General features: G+C 41.1%; 1 protein-coding gene across 1 annotated transcript in view; it reads right to left on the reverse strand.

Moving 5' to 3' along the window:
• The window catches only part of SENP7 (SUMO specific peptidase 7), a gene marked incomplete at its 5' end in the record, with an annotated part of 95,674 nt that overhangs the window by 46,575 nt on the left and 26,709 nt on the right, over window positions 1-22,390 (reverse strand). The window contains 4 exons of the mRNA XM_082248099.1: window positions 3,201-3,421; window positions 8,442-8,621; window positions 12,863-12,896; window positions 15,582-15,707. Coding sequence (XP_082104225.1) covers window positions 3,201-3,421; window positions 8,442-8,621; window positions 12,863-12,896; window positions 15,582-15,707 — 561 coding nt within the window. The remainder of the gene's footprint in view (window positions 1-3,200; window positions 3,422-8,441; window positions 8,622-12,862; window positions 12,897-15,581; window positions 15,708-22,390) is intronic.

Consider the following 22,390-nt stretch of genomic DNA (forward strand, 5'->3'; position numbering starts at 1 on the left):
GCACATTTCATTTAATAATACCTTAATACATAATAGCCTGTTGCCCAACATGATGAAAGACTCTAAACAGTTTTCTCAGAAATGTCAGATTGTGATTGTGGTTTTAGATATAGTAGGATTTTGACTTTATAGGAAAGAGAAGGCAGTATTACTCCAACCAGTTCTTTTTCCTAAAGTGGTTGTAAACCCTTACATATATACCCATTGAAGGGACTGGCTTCAGGCGATACAAAGAGATTAAATAAATCCTCCTACATAAGTTGTACCTGTTTATCTGCAGTATTTTCTCTCCTCTAAATCTTTTCAAAGTGCTGAATATTTAAAGCTTGTGTGAGAGTTCAGAAAAAAGAAGGCGTTGAGCTGAAGTTACACTCTGCAGACCTTAGCAGAGGAGCTCTGAGAGCTGATTGGAGAGAAGGGACACACCCCCCTTCACACAGAGCTGAGGCTGTCAATTAGCTGGAGCCTCCTCCCCTGTCACCTTTTGTCTCTTGGCATCAGTAAAACTTGTCAGAAGTGATTCATGCAGAGGAATGAAGAAGCAAAACAGAAATTACACTTGTTGCTCTTAATTGAGACAAGTACACACTATAGAGGGATATGTTGTTCATATAGGTCTGAGGTTTACAACCACTTTAAAGTGAATCAGTAGCCATTTAAAACAATAAAAATAAGTGCTCCCAGTAACAAAGGTCCTGGTCCTTTTGCTTATGCCTCCATACTGCACTGTGTTGAAGAGAGAAGCTTAAAGTGGTTCTAAAGGATCAAGTTTTTTAACCTTCATGTTCCTCAGCACCTCCAATACTTACCTGAGCACCATCTTGATCTAGCGATGTGCACGAGTGCCTGGGCTCTCCGGGGGCTCTGATTCTCCTCATTGGCTGAGATAGCAGCTGGAAGCATTGGCTCCTGCTGCTGTCAATCAGTCACTGAGCCAATCAGGAGAGAGGAGGTGGGGCAGAGCCACAACTCTGTCTGAAAATGGACAAGCAGAGCCGCAGCTCAGGAGTGAGTCTGCTTGGATGCCCCTATTACAAGCTGCTTGCTCTGGGGGCACTCTGCAGGAGGGGGGCCAGGAGAGCCGGCGAGGGACCTGAGAAGAGGAGGATAGAGGCTGCTCTGTGCAAAAACACTGCACAGAACAGGTAAGTAAAACATGTTTGGATTTTGTTTTTTTAAAGAGACTTTAATGAATCTAGAGGGTGTCAAATGTCTGGTTCCCGATGCACTCTACAGTTCCTTTTGCCAACTCCGATGTCACTATTGTGTCTAGTAATGATTAAAAGAGCTCAGCAGGGAACACTGGTATCCGATACTCCCAGAATTGTCAGATGCAGAAGATTTTGTTTCAATACAGCAAAGTTTCGAAACAATTGTTTTCATTTTAGTTTTTTAAACTAGCAATAGAGTCACTTTAAGAGCCGGTTCACATAGGCGCGACCCGACTTTGCCGTGCGACCTGTGAAGTCGCGGTGCGCAGCTCGCACCGCGACCTCGGAGCGACATGCACGGACCTCATATCATTGAAGTCAATGCAGGTCGCCCCAAAGTAGTTAAGGACCCTTTTTCTAAGTTGGAGCGACTTGTGTCGCTCCTATTAGAACGGGTCCTGTGCTAATCTATGGCAGGCGACTTGTCAGGCGACCAGGTCGCCTGACAAGTCGCCCCAGTGTGAACCGGCTCTCTAGAGAACCAATCTTAAACTTTCCTCCTATGCATTCCTACTCCCCAACACTACACAAATAGGGCACTTTTGATCATTTACTTTTTTTTAACGAAAAGACTATGGACACACAGAGCTGGCTTGGGAGTGAACCTGCATGAGTGCAAGCCGCTTCCTATGGCAGAACTTGGCGGGGGGGAGGAGCCAGAAGCACTGGAGGAGAACCCGGAAGAGGAGGATTAACACTGTTCTGTGTAAAACCATCGCACATGAATGTTAGCCATTTTTAAAAAAACAATTACAAAGCCTTTACAAATCACATTAATCTGAGTAAACTGCAAGATACTTCTATTAGATTTCACAGATCATCCAACAGGCTACTTAAGAGTGCCACCAGGAGCTAAATAACTCCCTGCTTCCAACAATACTAAGCAAAGTCAAATCTTTAAGTTTTGAACCTGGCTGGTGTTTGTAAGAAACTTCTTAATATTTGCCTTTTTTTCTCTTCAGGCTCAGTAACAGTCTTTCTGTAACAGTCAGCAACTAGCTATTAGTGGAAATTTCAAAACCTAAAAAAATAAAATAAATAGGGGTGCACACCACACTACAGCCATTCTTCAGCAAAAAAACTGAGAAGACTGATGCCTGTTAGGCAAGGTTACATGAGATCCGATTACCTGAGGTGATTATGGTCTTATTAGTGCACTTGTGACAGAAACAATTGAGTACTGTCCATGATACTTTAATTATTATCATCCATGATTTTTATAGCACCAACAGATTATGCAGTGCTTTACAACACAAGGGAAGACAGTATAATTACAATACAGTTTAATACAGTAGGAATCGGAGGGCCTTGCTCATTAGAGCTCACAATCTAAGATTATTTGCCCTAACATACAATTTTTCAGGACAAGATTTTGGGGGTGTACCCCCTTCTTCACGTTCAAAGCAGTAATGTGTGCCCCTTGTAACATGTACATATCAGATGGGCTTTAAAGTGTATCTGAAACCAAAAACACTTAATATACTGCAGAGTATCAGTCTTTAGTTGTGATGGCTGCATTTGTGTTTTTTTTTTTTTCTGAGCATATTGTAAACAAATTTAAAGGGTCACTCCATTCAGATGCTGCATGCCAGTTTTCAGGGACTACAGTGAGAGATCTCTGCACTTCTGACTATCCAATATGGCCATTACTAGTGTTTCACCTCTCTGCTAAATGTTTTAATGCTTCGTTTCTTCTATTCAATCTGCACCCAAGTGCTTTTTTTCTCCTTTTATTTTCCCATTCTACAGAGTGATATAGTAAAAAAGAAAGAAAGTTTCCTCAAAAAGCCCAAACATTTAATACCAATAAAACATCAAGTGAAACATGAATAGAATTCCAAAAAAAGACATATCTGCACATATTTTCAAACAAAGCACCATTCTTTTCTGTAGGTTCTAGTATTCGGAAATGCCCCTTAGCATGATTATATAACTTTCCGTACATTGGGGTTCAATCTCAATAATATATTCCTTTCATTAGAAGCCTACCTCAGGTGGCTGAGATCCAGCAGAATAACAATTTAACTTGAAGGAACACTCTTCAGAGGGTAAGGACTCAAGCATGGAGTACATTTCTTCCCAGCTAAGCATTTCAGCAAGAGAGGGTGAACCATGTTTGCTGGCTTCCGCCATAACTTCACTCATCAGGGACTGCTCTTTGCTTGTAAAAGGTTCCGCTAACTCCAGAAATAGAAATTCATTTGATTTAGCTAACAGGAAAAGGAAAATACAGAAGATAAGGTTTAATTAGAGAAAAATAAACCCAATATGTTAATAATTTGTTTAACTGACCATATAGTAGCATAATTTTCCAATATTGCAATTTATAGTCATCACTTGGAAGTTATCAAAATTACAGAAGCCCTTTACCTTATCTGTAGAAGATCTGCTTTACAGTAAACCCCCCCTCCATCGTGGGGGTTACGTTCCGGACCCACCCATGAAAGTGATAATCCGCAAAATAGAAATACCCCATTTAAATACACTCTAGGCATGTTTTTATAAATTTCACTGTATTTTTAAAAGCATTTTAAGGTCTTTAAACACACTTTTAAAACAATAGAAACACATTTAAACACATAAAAGATACTGAGAGACAGAGCAAGAGCAATGGAAATCACAAAAATATTTAATTAACAATGATTTAATTAGTAAAATAATATTAATAGGTCTTACAGAAAAAAAAAAAAAAAAAATTGCAATATACTGGGACCGCAAAAACTGAACCGCGATATAACGGGGGTTTACGGTAATTCCAATTTTAGCTTGCAGAGGTTAAACTTGCATAATTATCCATTAAAATAAATATTTTACATTCTCCAGTTTATATGCTGTATTTAAACTATAGAGAAGGACAATTTTTCCTCTTTGGTCTCACTGCTTTTATCACCAGATAATTAGTGGATTATTCCCTCCCACAGTAATGCTGGCTTTTCATATTATAGACAAATATATTATCCTGTATGATATTTAAGCGGTCCCATTAGGCATGTTGGATACAGGACTTGCTGCGCTGTTCACATCCCTTCATTCTGCACATTAGTATAGAAGCACAGTGTTACTACATGCTTTGTGGGTTTTCTTTAACTGCACCCAGACATTGTAACTAAATCGCCTTGTGCTGATCCAAGCAAGTTTGTTTCCACCCTGAGATTGCTGTAAATAACCAGCATTGTAAGGCCTCGCACACCCTAGGTGTCAAGGGTGTTTGATGTTTTAGGGTTTTTTCTGCCCCTAAAAACACACTATGTTAGCCTACAGTGCATCCAGGAAGTATTTACAGCACTTTATTTTTTCCATGTTTTGTTATGTTACAGCCTTATTCCAAAATGGATTAAATTTATTGTTGTCCTCAAAATTCTACAAACAATACCCCATAATGTAAAAGAGATAAATAACCTTGCGCTTATGGCAAATGAGAATATAAATAAATATGAATATAAATATAATAGTGTGTAATTATAGCTTCTGCTGAAAAGATAAAGTGCTAGTGCCTTTAGAGTGATAAATAAACAAAGTTATTCAGCGCTGCTACCTATATAATAATTCCTCGAATAAATTAATATGATTCACAACAGTGCAAATAATATATGTGCAAATTCAGCAATAAAAATCCAATAATCAACAACATTGGTGACATCTGGAGCTACAGATGACGCCCTGGGAGGAGGGCGAAACGCGTCTAGCGATTGGCTGAGCGTACCCTGTCACGAACGACGTCACTTCCGGCAGGTGGAGCGCACGCTGCGAGAGCAGCTAACCACCGTGCCGAGCACTGCCAGCATATGTTACATGTTTGTAAGTAGGTTTCTTTTATCTAATAAACTGATTTTCATGATGTACTTCACCATGGATGGCTTCTTGTTTCTATGAGGGCACTCTGGATCCACGGGCTTTTATAAAGGTTCTCTCCTAACAATTGTTACTCAAAAGGCTGCATCCACAAGGATCTTTGGATATATACTAAGAGATTATCTATAACCAACTGCCTGATATATATCTACTTGTGGTAAGTAGGGAACCACAAGGGGGAGCACCAGCACTTTATCCAAGCAAGTGGAGCACAGCAGCACTTTTGTTATTTGCACTTAAGGACACTTTTTTCTATATTTATTCATTGAACTTATATTTTATTTTACCAGAGCACAAAAGACTTTGTTTTCGTTTGTCACCAATGTTGTTGATTATTGGATTTTTATTGCTGAATTTGCATATATATTATTTGCACAGTTGTGAATCATATTAATTTATTCAAGGAATTATTATATAGGTAGCAGCGCTGAATAACTTTGTTTATTTAATACCCCATAATGACAACATGAAAGAAGTTTGCTTGAAATCTTTGCAAATTAATTTAAAATAAAAACAAAAAAAAAAAAATCACATGCACATAAGTATTCACAGCCTTTGCCCGGACAATCAAAATTAAGTTTAGGCGCATCCTGTGGGAATGTTTTTCAGTGGCAGGAACTAGGAGACAAGTCAAGACTGAGGAAAAATGAAAGCAGCAATGTACAGAGACATTCTTGATAAAAACCTGATCCACAGTAGTCTGGACCTCAGACTGGTGCGAAGGTTCATCTTGCAACAGGACAACGATCCTAAGCAGACAGCCAAGATAAGAAAGGAGTGGCTATTGGAGAATTCTGTGAATGTCCTTGAGTGGCCCAGCCAGAGCCCAGACTTGAACCCGATTGAACATCTCTGGAAAGATCTAAAAATGACTGTGTACCGACGCTCCCCATCCAACCTGATGGAGCTTGAGAGGTCCTGCAAAAAAATAATGAGAGAAACTGCCCAAAAAATAGGTGTGCCAAGCTTGTACAATCATACTCAAAAAGACTCGAGGCTGTAATTGGTGCCAAAGGTAATGCAAAAAAGTACTTAGCAAAGGCTGCAAATATGTATGTACATGGGATTTTTAATAAATGTGCATAGAATTTCAACAAACTTCTTTCACGCTGTCATTATGAGGTATTGTTTGTAGAATTTTAGAAAATAATGAATTAAATCAATTTTGGAATAAGGCTGTAACATAACAAAATGTGGAAAAAGTGAAGCGTAGTGAATACTTTCCAGATGCATTGTATGTGTCTATGCACATATCGGCATTTACAGGCATTTAAAAGGGAAGAAAAAGAGTTGAAGTGTGCATGAGGCCTAAAGGCCCGTACACACGATAAGAAAATCTGTAGGGAAAATTCATCCGACGACTGGTCTGCCGATTTTCGGATTGTTAGTATGGTGCTTTCGACTGCCAACTCCGACTTTTCGGCTGACAAAATCCTGATGTGCAGGCTATATAATTTTTGTTGTCCGTAATACAACGTCCAATTTTCGTCTCATTAGTACAGATTTTGACGGAAAAAAAATCTTAAGAGCAAGACTAGGCATGCTCAGAGAGAAAGAACACATACAAAGCAATCCAACACATGACATTTCTTCTGAAGTAGAATTCTGTCGTACGGGAAAATTCGTATGAAAATAACCTCTTCACTTTCCACATCAGACTAGCATGCCACAAAAAACGTACGACATCGTTCGATAATCTGATCGTGTATACGGGGCTTAAGTCTTTATTTATGTACAGTTAATGAGTCAAGGTTTTTTTGAGTGACCTGTGTAAAGTACTATAGGAAATAGAGCTGGAGCCAGCTTATGTGTTACAAACACAACCTCCCGACAAAGGAATCTCATGTTTATCTATTACAAATTCAACGTCCAATAACTAAAATTATCCTCCATGAAACCAAAGTCTTTATTGTTCAACTGGTTATAACAAAGGGGGCAAAAGTCAGCCAACCTGTTTCAGGGCCACCTCATCAGGGCAGGGTGAAATGGCAGAATGTTAAAGGGTAACTCCACTTTTGTGGGGGAAAAAAAATTGCAAATAAATAAATAATATAGCGTATTCAGTTGCGACACAAATCATATAGTAATTGAGTATTATTAAAAATTACCTTTCCTTTTGAATCTGCAGCCATTGTAATTTTCTGAAAATGCAATGTAATATGGCTACCTGGAGGTGTTCTGTACACAGAATGTGTACTGACCACATCCAAGATACAAAATTTCCTGCTTGTGTGAATGGCTCACCAATTTTCCCAGAAGTCTGCCTAAGATACAAGTCAAATTTCTGGCATCCCCTGGAACACAAATGTAATTTTTGGTGAGATGCTTCCAATAGGAACATGTCAAAAGGAATGCAGGCCAAGCAGATTTCCTCATTAGTGCTCTGCAGCTTCCACCGCTGACCGATGATTATGAAACCACTCACATTAAACCAACTCAGCACAGAGGAACAAACAATTTCTTCAGAATAACAAAAGTTAGGAATCTGCAAAAGTTTGTTGCTTGAGGTCATTGTAGCCATATTAGTGCACTTGCGACAGAGACAATTGAGTACTGTCCGTGATACTTTTTTTATTTGCACTAACATACAATTTTTCAGGACAAGCTTTCGGGGTATGTCCTCTTCTTCAAGATCCAAGCAGTATCCTTGTAATGTACATAGATCATCCAGAGGGGAATTTTTCTTTCTCAACAAAAGTGGAGTTACGCTTTAAATGTACTTAAAAGTACTCCTAACCAAACAGATATAGAGGCGGAGGTTGTTCTAAACAGTCAGTGCTGGTGTTCACAGTAGAAGTAGTAATAGACTCCTTTGGACTCTCTTTGACCTATTGCACTTGGAATTCCTAACTTAGGTGAATGTCCTCTCCTGGAGGATCCCTGTCTTTGTGGTGAGCTGCCAAACTTAGGCCTATCAGACTCTAGTAATTACTTTGTACACAAGATAACCTGTGACAATCCATGTCCACAGCCCCTCAACCACTACCTCTTGGACAGGGAGTAAAAAGACATCTTTACATTATGAGGGAAAATTTCCTCTTAGACAATTGACAATGGAATAGCCTTCCATATTGGGAAGATTTCCCCTCACTTTTTGTTCTGGTGACAGCTGTACAATTTTGGATTTCAACGCTTTTTAACATTTTTAGACAATGTGACCAGGACAAATATAGAGGTGAATCTACCTAGCAGGGACATAGACAGCAATAAAAACCTAGCTCTAAATCGAACCCTTCAAAAACTGCAAAAAAAAAAAAAAAATGTTTTGAATATACATAAAATTGAATGTTGAAATATAACATGGTCTATGTAATACAGTAGGTATGATCTAGAAGTGAAAATATACTTTCATTATAAAAGCTGAATCAAAGTACTCACAGCCTTGGTTTTTAGCAGACAGTTCCATTCTTCTCTCTATGATGGGCACATAGTCAGGTGTCATCCACAGGATAATAACAGCACTACTTCTGACTAAATCACTTCCTTTAGTAAACCAGAATCCATACTTCTGCAGCTTTCTTGTCTCCAATGACAGACATGTTATTTTGTGCAAGGCCACTGCAGAACAAGAACATTGTATATGATTAAAAGGTATATACATAAAAATCACTTATTAACTTCCAGCAAACCGCTCATCCTGATACAAACAGCAAATGTAAACTGCGGTACACATTGCTTATCAAAGAATTTTGTGTGTTTGCCCTGAGATTCATTACACCAAAATGTATTTCAAAGTCAGTCAAGAAAAATAAACACAAATTATTAGATGCTATAAAAGGGATGATAATGCACCAGTAAAGCCAGGGCCGGCCCTACCATGGGTCCCACTGGGTCCATTGGACCCAGGCGGCACTTAGAGAGGGGCAGCAAATTGACTCCCAAGATTTTTTTTTCCAGCAGTTTGCGGCCCCTTATGGGTGGCATTTCCCCATTTCATACTGCTGCCTGTAGTGCAAACTGATGAGTATGAGGAGGCGGAGTGTCTCCTCTGAGGAACGTCCCTCGCGTGATCATGGTGTGCACCATGACATCTGACATCAGCGCACGCCATCTCATGCAAGGCAGGCTGGATCTTTTAGGGCGGTGGCCGCGGCAGACACAGGAGTGATGGGAGGACTGAGGACAGAGAGTGGGTGTTTAGTGGACTGGTCCAGTGGGGAGTTATGGAAGATAACAGTATATATAATATTTTCAAAATTTTATGTTTATATAAAATAATGGATGTGGGGGCCGTTTGATGGGCGTGATTTTTTTTTTTTGGGGGGGGGGGGCAGCATTTCATTCTTGGACCCAGGCAGCACAATGCCTTGGGCCAGCCCTGAGAAAAGCTAAACATATTGTTGTGTATTCATTCTAAATTATGACATCTACTTTAAAGGATAAGTTCACCTTTTGGTAACAGGTTACATCCATATTCAGGGTGTAACATGCTACAGATGCACCAGCCCCCACAACCCCATGATCCCCCATTTTGACAGCAAGAACAATATTGTACTTTTCAGCAATTTTATTACTATAATCAATCAGAAGGCAGCGCTAACAGGTATATATAAATAGTAAATCCGTGTATACTGCGATAAAAATTATATACAAAATAAAGTGCACAATGTGATCAAAAGTTACAAAATTCATAAATATTAAGGTGCATAAGTAAAGTGCAATCATATGTCCATCGTGCAATCATATACAATAGTGCAAAAAATAGATAAAGTGCAGTACAAAAGATGGTTCCCTTCAGTGGAACTAAAGTGCTGGAAGGTGCTTAAATAATCCACAAATGAGCCCGGGTGCTCTCAGGAAGAAAATCCCCCTATGGGGATGCACTCACCAAATCTAGAAAAAAGCAAGCCTTGAACAGACACAATGTCCCCTGGATGGATGGATGGATCCAGCACAACCTCTTAAAGAATGTCTTTCAAGTGACTCCTCCCCACTTTGTTCACGACCATATGTTAAAAAAGGGGAAGGAGCCAGACATAGTGAAGCCCGTAGGGAATTTTATTAAAAAGCAAAAGAAAACTACTCCCAAAGTAAAGTTGTATTCAGCATTGGTTACAATCACTTCAGAGTCATCCCACTTCCGCGTACGCTGCCGGCGTGCGTTCCACGGTGGTTTACAGGAAATTACGTTGTGTATTGCTCCGCTGCCCGGAAGTGCGTCAACGCGTTTCGCCTGCCTTTTTTGGGCGTTATCAAAGACCTTTACTTATGCACCTTAATATTTATGAATTTTGTAACTTTTGATCACATTGTGCACTTTATTTTGTATATAATTTACTATTTATATATACCTGTTAGCGCTGCCGTCTGATTGATTTTAGTTATTCTGGTGTTTTACCTAGTGAGTAGCAGCTTCAGGATACACAAAAAAAAGTATTTATAACATTTATTCTTATCGATTTTATATATTTTTTTTAGCGCGGGTTTTAATCTTTTAGTTTTACAAATGTTATTACTATAGCTTACCAAGCAGTTATGCCTATATTATGAGAGAAAGGTGTGGGAGAAAGCCTAGTAAACACGGGCCAAATGATGGACGGCATCAGCCGGTTTCTGTCGAAAAGGCATGACTGAAAAAGGTCTGCTGATCAGCTCCTGATCAGTGTTCTCAGCCAAAGACTGACAGTGCTGACCAGGGTGTTCTGAATGGGGGAGCCTGTCAGAACACAACAGAACAGCAGGGGAGACCAGTGTACTAACATCAGATGGTTAGTACAGCGACTCCTGAGCTGTCAGTTTTTCCGTTCACCCCTGCTGGGTTAAAAAAAAAAAAAAAAAATTACTAGAGTGTACTAGGCTTAAATGGGATTATGGAAAGAAACAGAGGCGTAACTAGAACCTTCAGGGCCCCGATGCAAGAAACCATGAAGGGCCCCCCAGACCCCTGGCCGGGGCCCTTCCCTTCAAGCCCGGGGCTCTTCCCACTAATCCTGGGGCTCTTTAATCTCATTGCATGGCCTTTTATTATGGTCCCGCATCAGGATCCTTTCACAAGTTCTGCAGTGGGCCCCCTTCCTGCAATCTTGGGGCCTCCCCACAGTGGTGAAATGCCAGGGCCCAGTCGCAAGTGTGACCTTTGAGATCCTAGAAGTTCACCCACTGGTTAGCTACCGGGCCCCCTGGAGCATGGGGCCCGGTAGCGATTGCAACCCCTGCAACCCCTGTAGTTACGCCCCTGGAAAGAAAGAAAAATCAAACAGAAACAGGTTGAGACTTTTATTATAAGGTTTTTTTTTCTATTTATAAGAGAAATCATGCTTTTTGTTGACCTTTCTGACAAATCTTGTGCGATTTTCAGTAAAGCCAAGGAGAGATCTGCTTCATGTGGGTTTTTTTCATCCACTCTTATTATCCTTCAATTACATTCTCTTCTTACTGCTCAAATATTTACTAAACAAGCAGTAATTATTACCCCCTTTTTTTAGGCTTTAATCAGCAAATTTAAAAGACACCGTTGTATCTGAAAGCACATGCTCCAGCACTGTCATTATTATCCTTTGTCACTAACTGGAACAATTATATGTATATCAGAAATAGGTACATTTACTGTATAAGTGTTTGTTACAGGACATTGACACATTAGTGAAGAGAAAATAAACTTGGTGACACTTTTAAAAATGAGTTGCAGCTTCCATATTGCATTTTTGACATGCCCCTTTAAAGTTGGTTGATACAGAGACAACAAGTCTCAGAAAACTTTAAATACAGATTTTTCTGTAGCATCTTTCATTCTTCCAAAACTGCATAGGGATTAGGAAGCAAACAGGATGAAAGAAGAGAGTCATCACCGGACTTGAGCAGGCTTTAATAAGAGTCCATGGCTATCAACACCACCATACTGGGTGCTGTAACAAGGGGCAGTATGTAGGTCAGGGATCCTACGGCCCTGCAGCTGTTGCAGAACTACACATCCCATGAGGCATTGTAAAACTCTGACATTCACAGACATGACTAGGCATGATGGGAATTGTAGTTCCTGAACAACTGGAGGGCCGTAGTTTGAAGACCCCTGATCTAGGTGGTCCTCATGCTCTACTCCACAGAAGCCATGGTTTTCCATGCATTACAGCAACGATGGCCTACAAGCCTAAAACAGTTGTATAAAGTTTGAAACAAATGGTTTTGTATTGGTGCTATAAACCATAGGGTGGGGATGTACAGTTGTCCAAAGGGCAAAAAGCACCAATATGCTTGGCCCTGCCCACTATACTAAAAGAATAAACCCCTTATTTTTTTAGATTTGTGATGAAAGTGAACAAGCGGTCTACTGGCAGCAAGCAGATTTTTTCCATTTAATTGTCCTGCTAAAATATTCTAAACCTTCTAAGTCTTACTTAGAGTCAGTAGTGCTGTCCACCCTTCACCACTGCAGCATTTTCTTACAGAAGCTGAACTTCTCTCAAGAAGAGAAGAGACAACAGCAACGTAATTATTAGATGCCTGGAAATTGTAGACATGTAGAAAGATTCCACTGCTCCAAGCCTATATTAGAATACCTTGACCTTGAGCCCAACTATGCTCTACAAACTCTGCAGGCGCACACAAATGTCAGATCTCGTCCATTTTTAAAAGATGGACAAAGCATACTGCAGACCTGCCTATAACAGTCAATGTCCTAGGCAGGGCTGCACTGTGCTTCATCCGGCCTGAATAAAGTTAGATGTGAGCTGACATTCTCAGGTGTATATCCTCCTGCTCTGCTAACTGGAAATTGTCTTTTCATGCACGAACACAGTAAATTCTATTTTGGCTGCAAACAATTTTCAGCTTTTTTAAGTAAAGATAAACTTAGTACTTGCCTTTTAAAGGAATTTCAATAGATGTTGCAGTAAACTGTAAAATTTAAAATAAGAAAAGAAACTTAAAGCACTGTTTCAAAGAAAAGAAAAAAAACGAAGAGCTTAGTATACAAAAACTTAAAGGGTCAGTCCATAAAAAAATGTTTGTTTTCCTTGGCATCTCTGCATATATATAGTTTTGAGCCTATGTTGTCACGAACAGCAACTAATGTACACTATCAAGATACAGCATGGTTCCTACTAGAAATGTACGATTAATTATTAAAAAAAATTGTGATCTTGATTCAACCCCCCTCACGATCTTAATACGGCATTTCCAAGATTCAGTGCAGAGCCGTTCTCTGCTCATAGCTGACAGCTGTCACAAATAAAAAAAAAAAAGGCAGCCAGTATTCCGTCAGAATCAGCGACCCATCAGATAATGTAACTGAAGTTACGCTCTGTCAGCTGCACATGCGTCCATTGCTAGCAGGTGTGCTAATCTAACAGAGCACCTGCAGTCAGAAGAAGGCAGCAGACATCTTACTACACCCAGCTACGTCTTAAATTTAGGAGTCATTTTAGCAATAAAGTGAGCGTATATAAATATAGTATATTAATATCTGTGATGCTGTTTGCATGTGTAATTCTGAAAGCCTAAAGGTTTAGCGTTGAGCAGAGCGGGGTGTACCAAACATGGCCTTCGCCTTCTGACTGCAGGCATCCAGCTTCTTTGAAAATGTAACATCAAAATAGCATCACACATGTCAACATACTATATTTATATCCGCTCACTTTATTGCTAAAAATGACTGTTAAATTCAATGCGTAGCTGGGTGTAGTAAGATGTCCGCCGCCACCTTCTTCTGACTGCAGCTGTTCTGTCAGATTAGCAAACCTGGTAGCGGTGGACGCATGCGCAGCTGACGGAAGGTCACTTCCATTACTCAGTCTGACGAGTCGCCAATTCTGACGGAACACCGGAAAAAAAATCACAACATTGCTCAGCGCTGAGATAAAAGAGAAACATTGTATCATTTTGGTTCTTTTAGATCAAAGGGATGAACTTCGGTCTGTAAGTGAGGGCAGTTTAACCACTTAAAGACTAAGCCTTTTTTCTGACATTTGTTGCCTACAAGATAAAATCAGTATTGTTTGCTAGAAAAATACTTAGAACCACCAAAGTGTGTGTGTGTGTGTGTGTGTGTGTGTGTGTGTGTGTATTTTAATGTCGCACTGTATTTATGTAGTGATCTTTCAAAAGCAATTTTTGTGGAAAAAATACACTTCGATGAATAAAAATAAAAAAAATAAAAACTAAAAACAGTAAAGTTAGCCCAATTTTTTTGTATAATGGGAAAAATTATGTTATGCCGGGAATCGTGATCTTTATTCTAAGCAAAAAAATTGTGATTCTCCTTTTTATCCAGAATCGTGCAGCTCTAGTTTCTAACCATGAGTTCACTATGACAGCCAATTGCACTTATCACATGAACTTACAATCAAATCTGCAGCTTCAGCTATTATTGGGTCTTGAACAGAAAGGAGCAAAGTGATTACAGAAGCTGGCAGGCTGCAGCGGACACTGTAGATAACTGTGCTAAAACGTAAAACTTTTTTTCATAATTAAAACTGTTATGTGTAAAATTACAAAAAATATATTGATTTTATAAACAGGTTTATCCATTTTCAGCTTATAATGAAAAAAACACGAGCGGGGAATTTAGTTAAAAAAATGTACCAAGGTGTACATTACACATTCTTAAAGTGACTTGGTTAATCAAAAAATATTTTAAAAAGGAAGCCATAAATCCAATGGTGGCCATACACCTTTCAATTTTATTATCCAATCAGGGTGCAATTCGATCAAAACAATTAAAGCTGCAAACAACCAACCATAAACCATTCGAATCGTGTGTGGGCAGGCTAAATGTACCAAGTTGATCGATCGATCAGTTTGGATACAACCAGCCTACCAGATACACTTGCAAATATCGCTAGCAATAATCACCATCTGCTCCCGGCAGGGGTAGCATCTCCCGCCCCGAGCAGACAATTTCCCAATTGCAGACAAGGATTCCCCTGTCAACACGGTTTGTGCTAATAGAGGAATCGTGCGAAATTCACACTGTCTATGGCCTGCCTAAGTCTCGATTTAGATTGGATTTAATCAAATTGAGTCAATCTCCTGGGGTGGAAAAATATCCATCAGAAGCATTGAGATACTTTGTTTATAAATATGATCATATTTCAATTGATCAGATTATAAGATTGCATGGTTGAAACAGAGGTGCAACTGATAAATTTTGATCATAAGTTACAATTGTATAATAAATATTAACCTAATCCACTTTTCTGTGTGTGTGGCATATCAACAGAATGGGTTGTCAATTATGGGAAATCTACCAAAGTTTGCAGAGAAACAAACATTTCTGGTAGTGTTGATTTCCTAAGTCCCCGCAGCTCTCACAGGTTCCTTCTGATGACCTTTGTCTACACTCTTTCTTGTACTGATGTGGAAGTCAGTAAAATAAACCAGTGAGAACCATAGAAGATCCAGGAGATCAACACCCCAAAAGAGTCAGTTTCCCTGCAGACTTCAGCAGAGGATTTCCCAGGATCAGAGGGATGTTTCATGACATGGGCAGCAGGAAAGAATAATAAACTCATTTAAATACAATATGAGTTCCTTTGAAAATGAATCATATAGTTAATGACAAAAATACAACCTTTACATTACCTTAGCCGGTTCAGTTGCCTTTCCTTTCTTTTTGCCATAGTAGATGTTGAGTAATTTTAACTGCAGAACAGGGCTATCTGACTCTTCTGGTGCACTAAAAGTATCTTCCAAAATACCAGAGTGATCCTGCAAGATGAAATCACTGATCAGAGAAAAGCTGGATACATGGAACCTACATACCTATATGTATTTATTCAGGTAATCTGGAAGAGACCCCCCCCCCCCCAATTACAGGGAAGTCGAAAAACATACTGATCTTGTTTTCTGTAAAATCGTACTTTTGGTAACAGTATGACCAAATCTGCTTCCCTTGGCTTGCATCTACCTCTGCTATCCCTGATTTGACCTAAACTGACCTTTAATTTGTCTGGTGTGTGCTTTGTCACATAACCTCTACTTAAAGTGACACTTAGGCCCCTTTGACACATACGGTCTGATCAGATCCACCTGTCAGTTTTTCAGGCGGACCTGATCGGATGCCCCATGCATCCCTATGGGGCAGCGGATGTCAGTGGAGACATCTCCACTGACACCCGCTGCCATCCGATCCGATCCTGTCCATCAAATCCGGACAGATGGAAACCCTATTTTCCATCTGTCTGGAGGATCGGATCGTTTGAGAAAGGACAGGCGGTCTGTTCTCATCCAATTTCCCCATAGAGGACAGTGGGGATCTGACAGCTCCGTCTCCGCACACAGCGCGGAGACGGAGCTGTCATTAGCCTGCTCAGCGGAGATCGGCGGAATGATCCCCCTGCTGAGCAGAACGGAGTCCGTCGGCGGAACAGACAGGTGTGAAAGGACCCTAAACAATACTCGTATTTTCCAAAAATAATACATTACGCATCCCCTACCTAATGGCCCTGTAATCCATTTTTATATCATTGTTTCTGTGTATTTCTGCCTCCTTGTAATGTCCTCGATGAGCTCCTGAACCTCTGCTTTTCACCGTCACTTTTTTGTTTGGAATGAGCTGCACATTAGCTGTGGTCATGAACACTGCTCTATGCACACTACAAATCCCATAGTCCATATTGGGATTAAGCAAGAGAAGATGCTATGTTCCTACATACAGTGGGACCATGGAGAATGAACATAGCCTTCCTCTAACAGGAAGCATGCAGAGAGTTAGAGAAGAGCAGTAAAAGGCTCTTTATGCATAAGAACATACAGTATACTTAAAGTGGTTGTAACCCTTAAAAGAAAAAAAAAAAAAAAACACAAATAAACATGCCACTGTCCCTTTAAGGCACAAGATATAGCCCAGTGTTTTTGCCACGTCAATTGTCCCCTTCTATGCTGTACAATACCTGGCTGCTCCTGCCTCTTCCTGTCTTCCCCTCTGTAAAATGACTACGTTTATCATGGCTGCTGATTGCTGCTATCGTGGTCAGTTTGCGTGCCTGCGTCATCCAGCTCTCTCCTCAGCATCTCTCCCTCTCTCCGACTCTTTCATAGTCTGTGTGAGCTGATCATCTCTCCACCCCTCCCCTCTCCTCCTGCCTAGATAGAGAAATGCTTTTCCCCTGAAACTACTCCTCCCCTCCTCTTTGTTAACCAGTTCTCCACCAGCCCAATTCTGACACTTCTCTCCTACATGTTAGGCCTCATGTACACAGAACGTGTATTTAACTGTTCTAGAAGCCAGCAGCATTTTTGCAGAAAAAATGCCTGACGATTGTAAAAGTGTCTAAGCTTTTAGGAGCTTTTTTTCAGGCGTCAAGCTCTTGAACACTGGTTAATTTAATTGGCTAAAATAAAAAATGTATTCTGGCCATTGAAATTATTGCTTAAATGCTAGCTTTTAGGCGCATTTAGCAGTGTTTAGCAGCATCAAGCATTTTTTCTGCCCAAACTCTGCTACTCCTGAACGCACTGGTCGTGGGTTTTTTTTCCTGCCTCTAAAGGCCCCTGACACTAAACGCTACTAAAAGCCTAGTGTGTGGACACATAGGCTAACATGGAGGAGGGTTTTGAGGCAGGACACCCCTAGGAGCAGCTGTAAAAATGTTCAGTGTGCATGAGGCCTTAAAATATCTGTATTTTTTTGCTAGAGAATTACCCCAAAACATTATAGATTTTTTTAGCAGAGTCTCTAGATAACAAAATGTAAAAGGAAAAGGTTTGGGACTTTAAATGAAGCACATGACACATGTATGAATTACAATTATATGCCATCCTAATATCTGTATTTATATGAAAGAATAAATGTGCCATAATGAATTTGACCACTTTACCAGCTATGTGTCATGTGCTTCATTAAAAGTACCAAACCTTTTCCTTATAAATTTCAGATTTAGGGATGGAGGTGTAAGACTATAGAATGTCATGGACCTCATTTAATGTCCCAAAACCCCCCTTATACCCACTAGAGTATAAAATGATGGGTGTTGCAATTTTTGTTGTCACACCGGGTTTGCAGAGTTTTTTTTTTTTTTTTTAAATACACTTTAATTAACACTATATAATGCCCAACCTTTTGTTAAAATATAAAAGATGTTGCTGGATAAATAGATACTGGACATGGCATGCTTTAAAATTGAGTACACTCATGGAAGGGCGCCAATTTACAGCACTTAACAATCTCTATTAACGATGCTTTAAAAATCTTTACAGGTTACCAGTTTAGAGTTACACAGGAGGTCTGGAGCTTAAATGATTGCTCTCACTGTAATGTTCATGGCAATACCTCAAATGTGTGGTGCGATCAAAGTTTACATACGGTATGCGTGCAGGACTTACATATGCGTAACCGACCGATCCTTCCAATCAACCAATGGATCTCCTTCCATCCATCAATCAAACAACCAACAGATCCATCAATCAACCAACAGACCCCGTCCTTACTTTGAGGCTTCCTGCAACTAACCGATCATTCCTGCAATCGATCCTTTGATCCTCCTTTTGATCAACTTTTGCTTCCTGTAAACTATCGAGCGGTCCTTCCAGTGATCCATCGAGCTGGCCTTCCAGCGATCCATCGAGCGGTCCTTCCAGCGATCCATCGAGCGGTCCTTTTATCCAATCCTTCCTTGTTTCGATCACTCGTTCCTATCTTTGATCCTTAATTTCATATTTTTGTGCTAGTAATATTTTGCAATGTTATTTATCCTTTTCCATATAGTAGAATACCTGGTTGATCCTGCCCATTGCTGTGTTCCTGTCAGTAAACTGACATTCCATCATCCTGCTCTCTCTGCAGCCTCTGTATCTTCCTCTCTTCCCTTCCTGTCATTCCAATCGTCTGTGTGAAGCCCCTCCTCTCCCCGCCCCTCCCAAAACTAAACCAAAGAGGATTGTGAGCCCCCCCCCCCCCCAACCTCAGTACCTCTGCTTGGGATGAAGACCCAAGAAAACCTTGTGACTGCACAGAAGCACTGCTGGGAAAAGGTATTTAGAGATTATATTGCTGAAAACCAATACACTGTCATTACTGCTACCCCAAAATAGACCCTGTCATGGGAGTTTATTGTGGAGACTTTACAATTACTTTAAATTGAATTTTCTTTTATAAACCAAGCAATCCAGAAAACACATGATCGGCCACTTAATTGCCCTTAAAAGCATTGCTGCTCTGACCCACAGGCGTAGGTCCTTGTCCATTCCTCCAGACAGTACTTAAACTCTTTTGTACACATGCACCCCTAACTCCATTGCAGCCACGCTGCATCCTGGGAAGAGTGAAGCCTCCTGCCTCCCTTGTGGAGCCCTGAGCCACAGTCCCTCCTAAACTAAAAGGGATTGTGCAGACTTCTGGAGATACCGGCAGTTCCATCATTTGATACACCTCCAGCCCTCCGGGTATCGCCCCCCCCCCCCCCCCATCCACGATGACTCAGTTTGAAAAACTTTGCATAGGGAAAGATCAGATCAAACATTCCATCTCTATAGTGTATCAGCTTCTCCAATCCAGAGACCCAGATACGAAACGCCCATTTGTGAGGGAATGGGAGAGAGACCTTCAACACAGTTTTCCAGATTCCCAATTGGACCAACTGCTTCAGCACCATGGACACGAGGATGCAGGAGAACGGTTAAAGCTTGTTAACACGCTAGTACAGGGTTCTCACACACCTTGCACAGATTTACCCTAACTCGTCAGATGAGTGTTGGAGGGCCTGTGGCCAGCGTGGCACTTATCTACATGTGTGGTGGGAATGTCCCCTGATACAGCCTTTCTGGCAGGACGTCCGCGCCAAGGTCAAGGTGGTACTTGATGTGGACATACCCGACTTGCCCATGCACTTTCTGCTTCATGTACCCTCCATTCCTCTCAGCCATTACAAAAAGTGTCCTGCCAAACCTTCCTAATCCAGCCTGCCGCTTGATTCCTATTTACTGGAAGGCTGCTTGGATAAAAATGGTTAACAACATCATGGATGCAGAGGAGCGGATGGCCAGGTGCAGGGGCCGCTAAAGTAAGTTATATGCCATATGGGCAAAATGGATACATTATGTGTTGAGGATTGGTGGGCCACCTTGACCTGCATGTGGTCGCTTTTTAGCTGCCGCTTCCTGATTTCACGGTGACTTCAGATTTGCCACTTACTAGAAACAACATGTAAAGCAAACGTGTGATATCACATGGCACCTGAGAGATACTAGTCTACTGCCCATAGCATTCATTGACACTCTTTGAGTGAGTACTGTCACCAATGTTTGGGTTTTCCCATAGGTTAAATGCTAGCTCTTAGCCTCAACGACCCTCTCTCTTTTTTCAAATAGCACAGATTGCTCCATTTTGTAATTGTTTCCCAAGGAGACATTGCCTTCCTTTTCCTTCCCTTGTTTCTTTTGAGTATTGTCTTACCCTCCATTTCCCCTCCTTCTTTCCCAGCCTTGATGCACCCCCTTCTCACTTACCACGCCTTACATCAGGGCTCGACAATAACCGGGTGCCAGGTCGCATTGGCGACTAGAAACTGAGTCCGGGCGCATAGGATTTCAGCCATCTGCTGTCAGGCATCGGGACACCGCTCTGTGATGCAGACTTGCAGAGATTTGAAATCCCCGCGGCTCCTATCTTTAATGCTCTGTGTCCTGACAAGGCATTTTAATTGGTCAGCACAGTCACATGGACGGCGTTGACCAATCAGAACCGGCTGCCTCTTCTCCACTTTCAGCACATCCATAGGATGCACTGCTCGACTTCTGCCACTGTCAGCCCTCCTCGGTCACCCCGCACACATCCATCTGACATCAGGTAAGAGTGCTGGGTCTGCGGCTAAGCGGTGTGTGAGGCGGGGAAATGGTGCACCAGGTCTTGGCTCTGAACAGAATCTCCTGGGTCAGCCGCTTCCGATCCCACTGCTCCAGCCTGCCTGTGTGTCACTGCTTCCTCAGCCCCTGAGGGAGGTGGGAATGCAGACTGAGCCCATCCTGCCATGGCTAAGGGAAGGGAATCACCTACAATTAGTTGGGGGGCACAGTTTACCTTTTATTGGCCAGGGGTGGGAGCCCCCCCCCCCCCATAGACACGTGTGGGGGGGAGCAGAGCAGGCCATTTTCTGAGTGTATAGGAGGATAGGAGGAAGGTGGGGGAGTGCCACACTTCTGGAGAATTCTTCTGTACACACCATAGAGCTGAGAGGACCTCACTGTACATATACACATCTGCCTGAGACTTTCACTCTCTCCCACCCTCTATCTCCCTCCCCCTCCCCTCTCTTTTCTTCTCTCTCTCTCACCCCCCCCCCCTTCCCCTCAACCTCACCCCCCCCCTCCTCTTTTTCTTTTCTCTTCTTTCCATTTCTTTCCCTTTTCTTTCTTTTTTTTTCTGGGCGCAGGGCTGCTTTTTTTTAAAAACTGGCTCCTAACTTTTTTAGCTGGCTCCTAGATTCAAAGAAAATTTGTCAACCCCTGCCTTACATTGCCACTACCCACCTGATTGGCGTGGTGGTTATCATTTGGAGAACTGTCCTAGCTAACTGTATGTTGTCATATAGGTGTAGAAGGATGGAATAATCTAGTATGTGTATTGAGCTCCTTTTTATTGCACTAAGGCATTTTGTTTTACCTTGTATTGTTGTTTATTTTGAAAAATGAAAATAAAGATTTAAAAAAAAAAAAAAGGGATCCTGCACAGCACCACAATCAGTCGGCTGCTCACAAATCAATGACTTAGCGTTGGAGGCTTGAGCGAGAAGTTTCCAAGCTCTAGAACCCGAACCAGAATTTTCTAAGCACTAAGAAAATAAACAAGCTAGTTTTCTCTCTATATGAAACATGCCCCACACCCTTTATGGGTGAGAAGAACCCTAGGCAACACATCTCATTTATGATCCTGCAAACTAGTCTCTTCTGCCAAACTACACTCTAATTGCCATTTTCACCATGGTATTGAAGTCACAGTTGTTATAAACTTTGTATGATATATATTTAAAATTTAGGAAAAATCCTCTTTACTAATGCGACTAGTACGACTAGTGCACATAAAGTCACATGACAAGTCGCAGCCCCTGATTTCAATGGCACCTGTTCCATCTATGTGACTAAATCGCAGCGACATTGAAAAGCTTACTTTACTACTTTGATGCGGCTTGAGTGCCAGAGAGTGTAAAGTCGCATCAAAATCGCACTGAAAATCATGCGGCTTTTGAGCTGCACTATATAGCCCTAAGCATCAAAATGTTACTGCCGTTGCTGTTCTAGTGTCACATCTGCAATTTATTAAAATACATAAGAAAAACAATCAAAACTATTAAGAAATCCAGCAAGCCATAAACAGATTGCAGATAGTATTAGTGCCGGTTCACATTGGTGCGATGCCGGAACCCTGCAAATCCACTGCAAGTTCCCGCATCGCACCT

This window comes from Pelophylax lessonae (genome assembly GCF_965119305.1).
Source record: "Pelophylax lessonae genome assembly, chromosome: 2".
NCBI lineage: Eukaryota > Metazoa > Chordata > Amphibia > Anura > Ranidae > Pelophylax > Pelophylax lessonae.